Source organism: Bison bison, unplaced genomic scaffold (genome assembly GCF_000754665.1).
Source record: "Bison bison bison isolate TAMUID 2011002044 unplaced genomic scaffold, Bison_UMD1.0 scf7180017864370, whole genome shotgun sequence".
In the NCBI taxonomy this organism is placed as follows: domain Eukaryota; kingdom Metazoa; phylum Chordata; class Mammalia; order Artiodactyla; family Bovidae; genus Bison; species Bison bison.
Window position 1 is genome coordinate 14,724,333 of NW_011494942.1, and position 14,978 is coordinate 14,739,310.

The window sequence follows — 14,978 nt, forward strand, 5'->3', positions numbered from 1 at the left end:
TGGTGGGGTTTGCTATTACCTCCTGTACGATATCTTCCCAACCCAGGGATCAAACCCACATCTCCTGCATTTGCAGCCATATTCTTTACCACTGAGCCATGTGGAAACCCCTGTTTATCTATTCTAGGGGAACAGAAAAAGCTAATTTTAGCATTTGTGCTTTTATTGTCAGGATTGTATAGCATTAAGATGGCATCTAAGCAGCTGACAAAAAAAACCCAAAAAACTGGAAATTCTGTGTACTTTTAATAGCGCCAGACTTCAACATGAATCAGAGCAGAATTAAATTGTTCTTAAATAAGCTGAATAATTTCCATGGTGTAAGGTCACTGGAACCACAGTATGTGCTCAATAAAGTCTAAAGGGTAATACAGAGGCCAAGTCACCACAAGCATTAGGCTCAGATATACCCTTCTCCCCAAGAGGTGGTTCAAATTTACTTTGGAGCCAGTTAAATTTACTCTGAAGTCACCACCCAATTGAAGTTGGCCAACCTTTAGCCTTTCAGCGTCCCAGAACTTTTCACCACTGCCACCGGATACCTTAAGTTCCAATTTTTCTTCATTTCCTCAAAGACATCCCCTCTCTAACTTTTCCACAGTCTCCCCACAACCTCACCTCCTTCTGAGTTCACCCATTCTCTCCTACCATTGTCTATCTCAGCTTCCCAAACTTTGGACAGCACTGGCCAATCATGACTGTTTTGTGAAAGAGCACACATTTAGCTGGTTCCTGGGGAGAGTAAGGTGATTGGACACAGAGATTAAAAAAATATAATCCTTGCACTCCTGGACTCATTGTAAAGTCGGGAAACAGACATGAGCAAGAACTTTTGTGTTCAGTTGCTCAGTCATGTCCAACTCTTTGTGACCCCATGGAATGTACAGGTTCCTCTGTCCATGGAATTTTCCAGGCAAGAATACTGGAGTGGGTTGCCATTTCCTTCTCCAGGGAATCTTCCCCACCCAGGAACTGAATCCTCGTTTCTTGCTTTGGAGGTAGACTCTTTACCCTGTGAAGCCCGAGCAAGAACATATAGCATGATAATTGCAGTAATCAAGGGACAAACATACTCCAGGTCAGAGAAAAGACAGCAAAGGTTACCTTGGGGGATGTCCAGTACTTACTCTCCAGAAAGCTTTTCCTGATTCACTACTAGGTTGGCCCTGTTTGCTGCACAGGAAAACTGAGGAAAAATATATATTCCTCTTGCTATTTCATTCAGTAAATACAAAAATTATGAAAATAAGGATATAAAAAGTTGAATAAATAAGTTTCAAACCAAAAAAGATAATAATATTTAGAGGAAATTGTCTGTATTGTGTATGTATATGTGTGTGTGACTTTTTGCTTCTTTTAAAGCTATTTAAGTAGAAGTTTAGACTTTGGAGCCCATGAGTTCAGACATCTCCTGAGTATCCCGAAGTGCTTTGACTTAGTTTCAGAAATGTGCTTTAGTTTATATGCTGTCCTTTTTTCATGCTAATTTATTTACTAGTTTAAAGACAAGCAACAGCTCCAAATCAAATTTTGATAAAGAACATGGACCAATTTTAGGTCCTGAAAAGGGCATCACTTAACCAATGAATGTTACATTAATCTCTTTGAACCCAAGAAATGGCAAGGTGAGATATGATCTGTTTGGCTATATTAGAAAAGATATTTTAAAACCAACTGTGACCTTTCTAGATACATGCTTCTTGGCGGTTTTACTAAATATGTGTGAGATGTGTTAGCTCATTTTGTTTAATCAAATAGTTTTACGTGTGGTTGTGAATGTTCCTGTTTGTCCTCATCACCTGAAACTTTAGAACACATGCAATTATTGCTACTTTTCACAAGTGCCCGTGGAGAACATGAGAAAATGATACAGTAGAATATGGCGGAGCTACAAATAGTAAAGGCAGATCATCTACAGAGCACTGCAACTTCTTTTGCTGTGTGTTCTTAGAAACCTAGAAACCAGTGTTTTCTAAGATGAGCTAACTCACCAAACTTGGAGAAGCCTCCAAGTGTTACCTTTTTCATGCACACCAACAGCAGTGACAGCATATGGTACCAGCCATGGGACATATAATCCAAGGGTATTGCTGGCTTTCCTTAAACCTGTTTCCTTAAACCTGATGCTTTCTTAAACCTGTTTTCTCTACAGCTTTGTTAAAACTGGGCTGTATTTCTTCAGACCTAGTTTTTTGTAACCTGTATGTTTTTGTAGGTGAAAATAAAAATGGTCTTAGGTCAGTTAATCCACTGCTGACCTACAAATAAGATGAGGTAAAGGTAACATTATTAGAAAGATAGAGAGGCGCCTAGATTGTCCCTCACTCTCTTCCAACACTCAGTGACCACGTGATTGAAATAACTTCTGTTCTTCTAAGTATTTGGAGTTGTTTTTAATTCTCAGACCTTCTCAGCCTTTCTCTTTTCAGTGTAAACCAGAAGGCATTTGTTAGCTAGAAGATATTCAGCACTAGAACTGCAAAGCAAGGAAAACTAGACCATAACAGACAGTATTGACATTCCTCTCCGATATTGAAATTGAGAGTTGTGTTTCTGAATGTCTTGGCATTAAGCACTTCTTAAATACTCAATAATTTATCGTGAGAGGAAAATGATAACCTCTAATAAGATTTTTCTGCAATCAAAATAATATGATTGTGTTGGGTCCAATAAAATGGGAATAAATGTACCAAACACATTAATTATAAAATCACACTGACATGTCACCTAATTTTTAAAAACTGTATTATATGCAAAGTTTCACCAAATAGATCTACCAGCTAAGAGAAACATTCAATATTTAATCAACAATAATTTCATTGCTCTCTTAGAGAAAAGCAGGTAGACTCTGGGATTATTAAAATGGTTTTACCATCTTTAAAAAAAAAAATTAGGTTGGTGCCATGGTAACTCAGTTATTCATGATACAGATCTTCTTGAAGGTACAGGCATTCAATAGTCACTGTATTAAAGTTGCTTCATTGTGCTGTTCTCACCCCACTTGACAGACTATTAATAGTTATTAGAGCACTTTAAAACTCATTGGAAATCTCTGGAAATGATTACCCAGTTATTAGCATAGACTCTAAACAGATCTTCAAAATACAGTGCATGGATTCTAAAACAGATTGTAAGTTCTGATAAATGTAGTTGCCTTTCTTTGTTAAGACATTAAGTAGAATTTAAAACAAAAATCAAAGCTGAAGGTTTCAAGATTAGTGCCAAGGTTCTAATTGGACAATAGTGAATGAGAGGGGCTGCCACTGACACCTCTGATGACAGCCTCTCAAGTCCATGACCAGGGCAGCCAGCCCACTGTTGGACACCCAACTGGCACTCACAATACATTCATTGAATGTACCTTGATAGGTACATTCGCTCTGAGAGGCTATAATTGAAGATAGAAATTAGCTGTATGTAATCAAGTAGCAGGGAGCTTCCCAGGTGGCACTAGGGGTAAAGAACCCACCTGTCAAATGCAGGAGACATGAGACACAGATTCCATCCCTGGGTCGGGAAGATCCCCTGGAGGAGGGCATGGCAACCCACTCCAGTATTCTTGTCTGGAGAATCCCATGGACAGAGGAGCCTAGTGTGCTGCAGTCCATGGGGTCACAAAGAGTTGGACATGACCGAAGTGACTTATCACGCATGCACGCACACACACACTCAAGCAGCAGACTGCATAACAATTGGATAAATCTATTGAGACAGAAGGCATAGGATTCAACTAGTAATGTTGGGCTAAGCAGTGGGGAGCAAAGATCTCATCCATCTTGCATCATCTGGATAGGTTCACACTCAAGCCTTGGTGTCCTTTGACAGTTCCGAATTTCAGAACTCAAGCTGGAATGGGGAAGTTCTGTTTGTCAGTGTCTCACAATTTCTTTTTGGTATGTTGTCTAATACATGCTGACAACGTTCTTTTTCACTCTGACTACCTTTAGGTGGTTAGACGACGCTATTATTGACGAGATCACACCGAAACTGATCGGAGATTGGCCTAACACATACACCTATACCAAGGCCTTGGGAGAGGTGGTGGTGCAGCAGGAAGGTGGCAACCTCAACATTGCCATCATACGGCCCTCCATCATGGGAGCAACGTGGCAGGAGCCCTTCCCAGTAAGCCCACTCGCCCGGATTCTGCGCTTTGCTTCTGAACCAGCATCCCTCCTGTCCAATTACTCTCTGATGTCTTTTTTGTTTTCCAGTATATATAGCTGAGTACAGCAAATGTGAGGACCAAAATGCACGTTTGGTTCGGGATTTATTCACCACCGGGCTCCTCTGATGTTACACTGACTGTCCTAGAGCTGGGTGGAGTCTTCAGTTAGTTTCTCAATAACTCTAGTCTCAAAATTCCCGTGGGAAATAACTTTATTTCTTGGCTTCTCCACAATAGTTTAAATATACAAGAATGTTCCTGCTGGCCAAATTGATAATGTTAACAAATTGCCAGGGTAAATAGGAAGAGCAAAGCTCAGAGAAAGTCCTCAGTTTAGGAATAACGATTTTTATCTGCATATACTTCTGTTATCTTTTTGAAAGTACTTTGCATTATACCATCTTTTTTGAAGCAATTCTGTAAAGCTTTTGTACCAGATAAATCCAAGCTCCATTACTTATTGACATGCAACCTTTTACATATGAGTTGTCTCATATGTAAAACTGGGCTAACCACACCGTATGGAGGGTTGATGAAATGAGACAGTGTAGAAGGCACTGGCACCTCACTCCAGTACTCTTGCCTGGAAAATCCCATGGACGGAGGAGCCTGGTAGGCTGCAGTCCATGGGGTCGCTAAGAGTCGGACATGACTGAGCGACTTCACTTTCACTTTTCACTTTCATGCTCTGGAGAAGGAAATGGCAACCCACTCCAGTGTTCTTGCCTGGAGAATCCCAGGGACCGAGGAGCCTGATGAGCTGCCGTCTATGGGGTCACACAGAGTCGGACACGACTGAAGTGACTTAGCAGCAGCAGTGGTATGTCTACTGCAGTGCCTGGTCCCTAGTAAAAGGCTCAACTAATATTAATACCTTCAAGTTCTCTCTCCTTTCCCGTCTTATACATTTTGACTTTCAAAGATAAACAGACATAATGAGGTCAACTGGCTTGCTTTGGGCTTAGGAGACAAACTCATAAAGACATTTTTCTCTAACTGCTCCTGAAGATAATATTTTCTCTACCATCTATAGCAAGCTAATACAAGTTGATCTTGAGATAGAATGAATGAAAGATGCTATGACTCTTACAATTGTCAAGTAAGAGTCAATTTTCCGCAAACTATGTTTGAAATGTTCCCCTGAGAAGTTAAAATCAGGCCCAGGTGAGGAAAATGAATTGATTAGCAGATTATGATATTAAGATGAGATCCAATTTAGCTCCTAAGATGTCAAAGACAGCTTGCAACTATTCTTGATTCCTGCTATGAAATAAATGCCGGCAGAATTTTAATTCTTCCACAAACCAAGTGCAGAAAATGTCCAGTGCTTTCTCACTGATCTCTGTTTGTAATTTTGGAAATAGTGGACTAGACAGTTTATTGGCTGGAGTCTCAGTGTTGTTGTTTGAAGTTTAAGATTAGACTGCAGATATTCCAAAGGTACTGTGATTTTCTGACATGTGGAACCAACTAGAGATCTTTTCCCTTTTCTCTTTTTAGGGTTGGGTTGATAACTTAAATGGACCTAGTGGGCTCATTATTGCGGTATGTATAACAGTGTGGAAATAATTACTTCAAATGTAGTGGAGGGACAGTAACAAAATTCTAATATTGGCTTAGCTTTACTGATGCAAAACCATAAGCGTTCCTTTACTCACTACAATTGATGCAAATTATTTCAGTTTTGCTGATTGAAAAATAGAGGCAGAATGAAATTACTTTAATTATCTGCCAATATCATTATCAGGAAAATAGAAGTACTGTGATATCATCAATTGCCACTTAGGAGTTTTATTTTTGGATAGAATTTTGAGCCTCTAGTACCATGCTTAGTTAACACAGGATGGGGGTATTTCCTTCTTTTTGCTCTTTAACCATAGCTAGAATTAGGGATGTGATAAAACTCATATTCCCAAAGATTATTAAATTTATGTGCATTTGGATAGAAAGTATATAAATGCATAAATACATCAACATTGATTTCTCAATATATCTAAGAAAAAGGACTACCAATTAAAGCAAGTTTTTCAAATATAAAAATTGATGACTATAGGACACACTTTTGAACACTAATCCTCTCACAGACAAGGAAAACACCAACCGCTCCTCTGGGTCAGCAGACCTTTGTGTGTGTCTCCCTGCAGGGGAGACTGGTCCTGTGAGCTGCGGCGCTTTCCGGCTCACACTGAAGCATTTTAGGTTCAGAACTACAACTCTTCTCTTTCAGACATTGAAATGGACTTCACCTCTTTAAATGAGTTTAAATTTTGTGAGGGATCTCATGTTTCAGACTGTGCCTCTGTTCTTCACAGAACTAGATCCAACATGAACTACAATACAAATAAAAGACAGTGAATTATGACTACTTGTCAAAGACAGTAACAATGAACTTCTTTTTAATTTCTTTCGATTTCTGTTCCCTACCTGCCTTCAACTCTTGAGGCTTAGTTGGAAGTGAGTGTTCAGTAACTCAGAACATAGCTATTTTAACATGATCCCAGAGTGAGTTTTATTACACTGTTAGCAAAGCTACACATGCATTCAGATTTTCTAAAAATTTCCAAATTGATTTCCCATATTCCAAAGGACAGGAGGAGGGCATGTCAACCCACTCCAGTATTTTTGCCTGGAGGAATCCCATGGACAGAGGAGCCTGGTGGGCTATAGTCCATAGGGTTGCAACGAGTCAGACTCGACTGAAACAACTTAGCAGGCACGCTTGTCCAAAGGAAGGTTAATCAGTTACAAGAAGACAGAAATTAGGAATATAAGTGCTGACCACTGCAAATTGATGTTGGAAACATGCAGGGTGTAAATAATCAATTACTTCAAAAAGTCAATAAACTGGCTCCTTTATTTATTGACATGGCATTTATTAACATGAACAATTCCCAATTCTTGCATCTATATAGCATCAGTGATCTGTGAAGTAAACAAAGATACTGAACAAAAAGTAAATAACGGTGGCCTTTTCCACAAGTAATAAAAAGTTGTTGTTAAGCAGTGGAATTTTATCAGTTTAAAAAGGCATTTCTATAACTTCTAGTGCCTATTACTTCTTATAAACTAGTAGACTCTAGCTAAAAATGACATCATTTAAGAAATGGTAAGTTAAATTAATGGGAAATTTGGGAAAACTTAATTCTTAGAATATCTTATGAATTAATTTTTAAGATATTAAATCTTATTCTTGTTTTTTTCTTTTATTCTTGGTGTTTATTAATTAGCTAAATACATTAAACTCCTTACAAGTTTGAGGAATTTCACTCTGAAGAGGAACCTGAGGATCACTGGTGGTTCTTGGAGATGGCACTTGAACTTGGCTGGGGAGGTTGGATGGCCTGAGAGCAGTCAGTCTTGGCACATTAACCTAGCAAGCAGTGATCAGCGTTAGTTATTATTACTACCAGCATTGGTACTACCTGTCTGATATATACGTTAGCCCCAACTGTTACTTAACGCCTGGTTCAATAATTTATGTCCTTTTGTCTGTGCAGGCTGGGAAAGGGTTTCTTCGGTCCATAAGAGCTACTCCGATGGCTGTGGCAGATTTGATTCCAGCAGACACAGTGGTCAATCTCACTTTGGCTGTAGGATGGTACACGGCAGTTCACAGGTGTGGAGTGGATCCTTAAACTGGCTTTCGAAGATTTGATGAGGAGGAGGGTAACTATGTTGGGCACCTATTCAAAATATATGAATTTTACTGAAGAAGACCCCAAATGTGAGAGGGTATCTGGATATTTCACAGAGTTCCAGTTATGTCATAATATAGGCATTGAGTTTTTTATAAATACCAGTTAGTACTTGGTTGATCATAAAATAATAAATTCTTCAAATCACTTAACCATGAAATTCTCAATAATTGAAAAGCTTTTCTTTCTATTCAGCAACCTAAAACACAGCTTCCTTTTTTAAGGCAAAGAAGATAAAAGTAGATGAAATGAGAGCATATTTTTCTTCACTTCTCAGTTCCTAATAAAAGTCAAAAGTTCAGATCACCATGTGTGTGTGAGAGGTATTTTCTAGTACAAAGAAAAATAATAGGTTGTTTGTATATTTAACTTTGTTAGTAAACAAAATTTTTATTAATTATCTGAAGTTAGATATTTAGATGTTGTCCAATCCAATAGCGCTTCATTGGATTTAGGAAAAAACAAACCCATATTTTTGCAAAGTAAAGATGTCAAGGAGTTAGAAATACAATTTGCTCCGTCATCCTCATGGTGCCTCCATTTGCTCCATAAATATGTCAGCCTACTGGGATTTTGTTCCTCCTACACATGTACACACACACACTTGCACTTTTCCTAGTTTTCCGTTTTGTTTTTAACCCAAAGAAGGAACAAAAGATGCAAGTGTTGCGTGGAGCGCCTGTGTGTCAGGCTGTGCTTAGTCGCTCAGTCGTGCGCAATTCTTTGTGACGCCATGGACTGTCGCCTGCCAGGCTTCTCTGTCCACGGGATTCTCCAGGCAGGAATACTAGAGTGGACTGCCATGCCCTTCTCCAGGGGATCTTCCCAACCCAGGGATTGAACCCCGGTCTACCACATTTTAGGAGGATCCTTTACCGCCTGAGCCACCTAAGAGTGCCTTAGTCATGGGAATTATTGAGAAAAAAAAAATTTGTTTAAGCGTTATTTTCCCTTATCTTTCTTTCATTAGTTCTCCATTTTCTTGTATTCACCTAACTTTCGTTTTTCAGACCTAAGTCGACATTGGTCTACCACTGTACATCTGGCAACCTCAATCCCTGTAACTGGGGCAAAATGGGTAAGTGCCTGTAGCAAGTACCTAAGGAGCCATTAGAGAACGCGCGTCCACAATTAGCATCTGCCGCAGGGAAAACAACGTGTCGTGGAGCTTTGAGTCTAATGCGGGAAAAGATAAAACATAGGTAAAGCCAGAAAAATAACTGCAAATTGTGAATGTGTAGAGTTAATTAGAATGCACTGTGGTATCTCAAAGAAAGGGACCAGCGAAACAGCGGCATGAGTGTGAGCAATAAGGGGTCCATTGGCTGTAGGGATTTAAAAAACAAATAAAGTCAAGCCAAAGTCAGTATTTATAAGCAATATCAGTGATAAAATACTTCTCCTGGCCACTGTGCTCATGCACACAGCCCTCGCCCCCCGGACATATCACTGAGAATGTGCCATGATTAATGGCCAAGTAGATTTAGAAAAATCCAATGATACTAACTGGTATCATTGAGTCAGTGATACTCTTTATTAATTTAGGCAGTCAGCCATAGTGTAACCTTGAAAGTAGCCTGTTGAATTGAATTAGAATTAATCCTGCATATGACAGAAAATTAGCTAACCAATCTTGTACTCTGCTTCTGATTTTCTTATGAATATCTAAAACTTTTAGATCATCTAATTGCTGTTTAGTACTAGATGTTGAAAAAAATTAAATGTGCTTAATTTGTTAGAATCTTATTTCCAATTCAGAGCATTCCACTGCGCTATTCTATTTGCAAAGTTATTATTTCAGTAAAAGTAAAATGAAATTATCTATTACCATCATATCCAGTTATTTAGATCATATAATGAAATAATTCTGGAAATATTTGGAAATAAAAATAAATCTTCTCTATCTCAGTAACAGAATTAAGGTATCACTCATAAAAAGAGGCATTAGTAGAAGTAACCAAAATACTTAAGTTCTTAAATCAAAAGATGCTACATGTAAATTCCATACATGGGATTCAAAATAGTCTTCTTCTTGCTGAAAATTCTTACTGTCTATTTTATGAACATACACAGTGTAATAGTTAAAAGTGATCTTAAAAATAATCTAATGTGCTTACTTCTTTTGATTATGGTACATATAAAACTCTCATTCTGCTTTTTCTCTCTTTTCCTTGTTTTTAAATTGAAGTATACTTATTTACAATGTTGTGTTAATTTCATGTATACAGCAAAGTGATTCAGATAGATATCTGATATAGATATGTAAATAGATAGATATCATTCTGCTCTTAAAATAAACTTTGCTTTGACAGAAATTGCTGAATCAGTGAAAGTCAGACAGTCAAATCACTGCAGCTTGTTCCATGTTACACAGCCACTTATTAACCTTTTTCTTTATATATGTATATATTATTCAACTATAGCTGACTGTGTTTCAGGTGCACAGCAAGATGACTCAGTTATACACAAACACAGATATTATTTTTTAAATTATTTTCCATTATAGTTATTACAAGATATTAACTATAGTTCCCTGTGCTATACTGTAAACCTTTGTTGCATATCTAATTTCTTAAAATTAGAAATCTAGCTTTCTATTTGCCACGTACTAACTTTAACACTCAACAAGAAGGATAAAATTTAGAGGAAAGCCTTTCATTCACAAAACCATTACAAACTTTGTATTTTCGAAATGAAAGTATGGTACAATAAAAATTAAATTCTTTAAAAAATAGTCTAGTGTTCTCACTTTATTTTACACACAAAGCCCAGAGAGAGTAATTGATTCATTCATTGCACATGGGTAGCAGGAGCCGGACATAGAAGTAGATGAGGGGTATGAATGTCTAATGATCACCCCACTAGGGATTTGTAAAGTCAACATGAATCCCTCTGGGAGGAAAAGACCCAGGATCAGATGTTTCTGGATAATCTTTTCTGTATGGGGTATATATTTTTCATACAGACTTCCAGGTACTATCTTTTACAGAGGACAGTAACCATATTATCATAATAATTGATAACTTCATCATAACTGAGTAATGAACTTAGGCAACTTTGAAAATTCTACAAAAATAAAATCAAAACTGAGTTCAAAAGAATGAGTACCTTTTGAAAATAAGTATTTGATTTACAGATGTACATTAAAAGCTTGAAACCAGGTTTTATATAAGTAATGATATACTTTTTAAGATTATTATTTAAGAAAACTCTGGAGACAAGAGTAAAACAATTGAGTCTGACATATTGCCAGAGTAGTAGAAATACCAAAGAAGTAAAAGACTGGTATTTAAAATGAACCAACATGAAGGAATCCTAATTTTAGAGTCTCTCTTTTACATAAATCTTTATAAAAGTTTAAGTAAAGTGTTAAGAAACTTTCCTGATTGTTCTGCAAGTGATGATCCAACCAAAGAAATAACACCCCCAGGCTCTGTCTTGGGCTTTCTGAATAGACTAAATAACCTTGAAATTGAATTGAAATTTTAGTATTGACTAAAACTATTTTCCCAAGAAGTTGTTTTAGGGTAAAGGTTTCAAGTGAAGGATTCAATTCTTAACCAATTTACATTGTTTAAATTTGCAGATGACCACTTGCCTGGTGTAAAAATCTTAGTATTATTCTTGGCTGTACACAACAAATCCTTACTATTTATTGTTTTGACCCATTGCAAACGCCATCCACCATAATGGGTGGCATTTGCAATGCTCCTGGACTTAGCACTTAATCTCCCCCATCCCCACCCCCTCTCCAGGACTCCAAGTCTTGGCAACCTTTGAAAAAATCCCATTTGAGAGAGCTTTCAGGAGGCCGAACGCTGACTTCACAACCAACAACATCACAACCCATTACTGGAATGCTGTCAGTCACCGGGCCCCTGCCATCATCTATGACTTCTATCTTCGTCTCACAGGAAGGAAGCCCAGGTGAGAAACGGAGACAATAGCTTTAGGAGTGTCTGCATGAAAGTTAAGGACTCCAGTCCTTTGCCTTCCCATCACCTACGGGTCAAAGTGACAGTTGAATCATAGTTATGATTATATCTCTAAGGGAGTTAACTATATCTCTAGTTATGATTTTATCTCTACAGAGGGACAATCAAAGCAGTAGTAGTGGGAACCCCAAGGGAACCCTACCTTAATGTTAAGGAACTTGCTTGATGAATTCACCTAAAAAGAAAAGCAACTGAGAGTCTGTATCTGGGAGTTTGTAAACTGTTAGATTCAATCCCTGGGTTGGGAATTTCGCTTGGAGGAGGGTATGGCAACCCACTCCAGTATTCTTGCCTGGACAATCCTGTGGACAAGAGAGCTTGACGGGCTACAATCCATAGGATCACAAAGAGTTGGATGTGACTCAGTGATTTAGCAGGACAGTTAATCTTACAATGTGCTACAATGTTAACAGCCTCACATACACACAAGGGGTGATGCATGATGACCTCATTTTAATTCTCACAACAACCCAAGGAGGGTATTCTCATCCCAGTTTTACAGGTGAGGAAATGGAAGTTAGAGAAAGAATTTTAAGTAGTCTCAGAGGCAGAGACAGAGGAAAGATCTGGAGAAACCTGAACTGAACTTACTGCCACGTGGAGATGAGTGAAGAGAGTAGAGGGAGCAAAGTAGAGTGTCAGGGTGTTGACGCTGGGTGACTTAGGGCATGTCCCTTTCTACTCTGGTCTCACTTGAATAACACTTTGTGTTTCTGAGTCATCATCATTATCATAATTACCAAAGGCAATTCCTGCCATCAGAAGCCTGATGTTAGCCTCTTTTAAAGGAGAAATTCTCTCTCAGTGTGTTTATTTCCATTCTTATTAGTAGAGCAAATGAGTAATGCTTAGGCAATGTAGAGTTTATCCACATTTTCAGAGATCTTACTTAGAGTTCATAACTCATTGTCAGTTTCTTCTTGAGTAAGGTGAAAAGGGGGACACTATGTTTGTGGGGAAATATTTGTATAACGGGCTTGTTAAATAAAGATGGGAAAAGAAGGAAAACCAAACACTGCTGGCAGAAACACAAGCCTTTAAAATATATCAGAGTTGGAAGGAGACCTGGATGAAGAGCAAAGTTCAGTAAGAAGAAAAGAAAAACACAGGAGGAACAGTCCTAGTAAAAATCTTTATGTATTTTGTTTGTAAGAAATTAAATTGTAATATTCATGGGAAATGATGATTCATTTGGTGATAGGAATCTTAAGAATAATCTTTAAGGCAGAAAGTGCTAGAATCCTTCTGGACTCTTTCCTTCCCCAAGTGTGTTTGTGTATAATCACTTATGCATTTACAACCATATGTATGGTTTTGCTTAGAGGTAAGGCGTGTCTCTATGTATGTTTAAATCAATCCTACATACTTTCTTTTTCACTTGTATTCCGTGAAAATCCAAGTCATTCTGCTAGCGCTGTCTTTTTCACCCCCATTACAAACAATGGGACAAGTGTCAGTGCACACGCATCTTCATAGAATGTGCCTTTAGTCTGTGGAGGATGCTGAGGGGTAGGCGTGCTAGATTGGAGGGTACATTCAACATGGATATTATGACTACTACCAGGTTGCCTTAAAGGAAGCCTCTGTCAATTTATACACTATCACAACAGCTCATTAATACTTCGCAGAAATCAATATTTTGAATTGTTAAGCTAATGACAAGAACTAACATCTCTGTCACTTTGATTTGCATTTTCCTTGATTGACGGAGGGGCTGGGTTTTCATTTGTTTATTAGACATTCATGTTTTCTCTATTATGAGTTGCTTGCTTCTATTTCTCACCTATTTTTTAATTTTGTTTCTTATTGAAATATAACTTATTTACAATGTTCAGATGTACAGCAGTGATTCATATATATATATATGCATATATGTATATTCAGGCCCTTATTGCTTATTTTATATATAGTAATATGTATCTGTTAATATCAAATTCTAAGTTTATCCCTCCCCCGCTTTCCCCTTTGGGAACCGTAAGTTTGTTTTCCATGTGATCCTGTTTCTGTTTCACAGTAGATTCATTCATATCATTCTTTTTAGATTCTACATATAAGTTATATCATATGATATTTGTCTTTCTCTGTCTTAATTACTTCGCTTAGTATGATAATCTCTATGTCCATTCATGTTGCTACAACAGCATTATTTCATTCTTCTTTATGGCTAATATTTCTATTTTTCTATTGGACTTTACTTATTAATTTATGGAAGCTGTGTGTATATGTATATATGTATAAATATATAGTTTTCAAAGGAGGAATTTTCTCTCTGTGTTTGTTTAGGGGCTTCTCTCATGGCTCCATGGTAAAGAATCCGCCTGCCAGTGCAGGAGATGCGGGTTCAGTCCCTGAGACAGGAATATCTTCTGGGGAAGGGAATGGCAACCCACTCCAGTATTCTTGCCTGGGAAATCCCATGGACAGAGAAGCCTAGCAGGCTACAGTCCACCGGGTCATAAGAATCAGACACGATGTAGCAATTAATCAACAACAATATTCTATTTTTCTGTTGGGTTGTACTTATTATGAAAGTGGTGTGGGTATGTATATATGTGTAAATATATAATTAATGTGGTTTCTTGAAGTCAGTTTCTTATCCTGTAGCTCTGATTATGAAGCATTTTTAATACAAGGGAAACTACATATAATGCAAGTCTTAAGAGCATGGAGTTTGGTCAGACTTACAGACCTAAATCCTGGCCTTCACTAATTTATCCATATGAGCCCTAAATTACTTAACCTTTCTAAATACTAACTTGTTAAAAAGAGATTGTAATCATACCTATTTTACAGGATTTTACATTAGGGTGCATAAAATATAGTAATCACTATTATTACTAAAGAAAAATTTTATATGATAAAATGAGTCATTTTTCCTTTATAGCTTTTGCATTGTATGTATTAATAAGATCTTCACCACATGAGAATAATAAGTGTACTCTTTCTTTCTAAAAAAATACTATTTTGCTGATACAGTCCTGTACATACAATGATCAGATTAGATCAGTCGCTCAGTCGTGTCCGACTTTTTGTGACCCCATGAATCGCAGCACGCCAGGCCTCCCTGTCCATCACCAACTCCCGGAGTTCACTCAGACTCACGTCATCGAGTCAGTGATG

The 14,978-nt window shown here is 37.7% G+C and overlaps 1 protein-coding gene across 3 annotated transcripts in view; it reads left to right on the forward strand.

Annotated features, from left to right (window-relative positions):
- Window positions 1-14,978, forward strand: part of FAR2 (fatty acyl CoA reductase 2) — a 176,465-nt gene that overhangs the window by 148,307 nt on the left and 13,180 nt on the right. For all 3 annotated transcript variants that reach the window (XM_010856032.1, XM_010856031.1, XM_010856030.1), the window contains exons 5-9: window positions 3,948-4,125; window positions 5,669-5,713; window positions 7,666-7,784; window positions 8,874-8,941; window positions 11,619-11,790. In XM_010856032.1, the coding sequence (XP_010854334.1) occupies window positions 3,948-4,125; window positions 5,669-5,713; window positions 7,666-7,784; window positions 8,874-8,941; window positions 11,619-11,790 (582 nt within the window). The remainder of the gene's footprint in view (window positions 1-3,947; window positions 4,126-5,668; window positions 5,714-7,665; window positions 7,785-8,873; window positions 8,942-11,618; window positions 11,791-14,978) is intronic.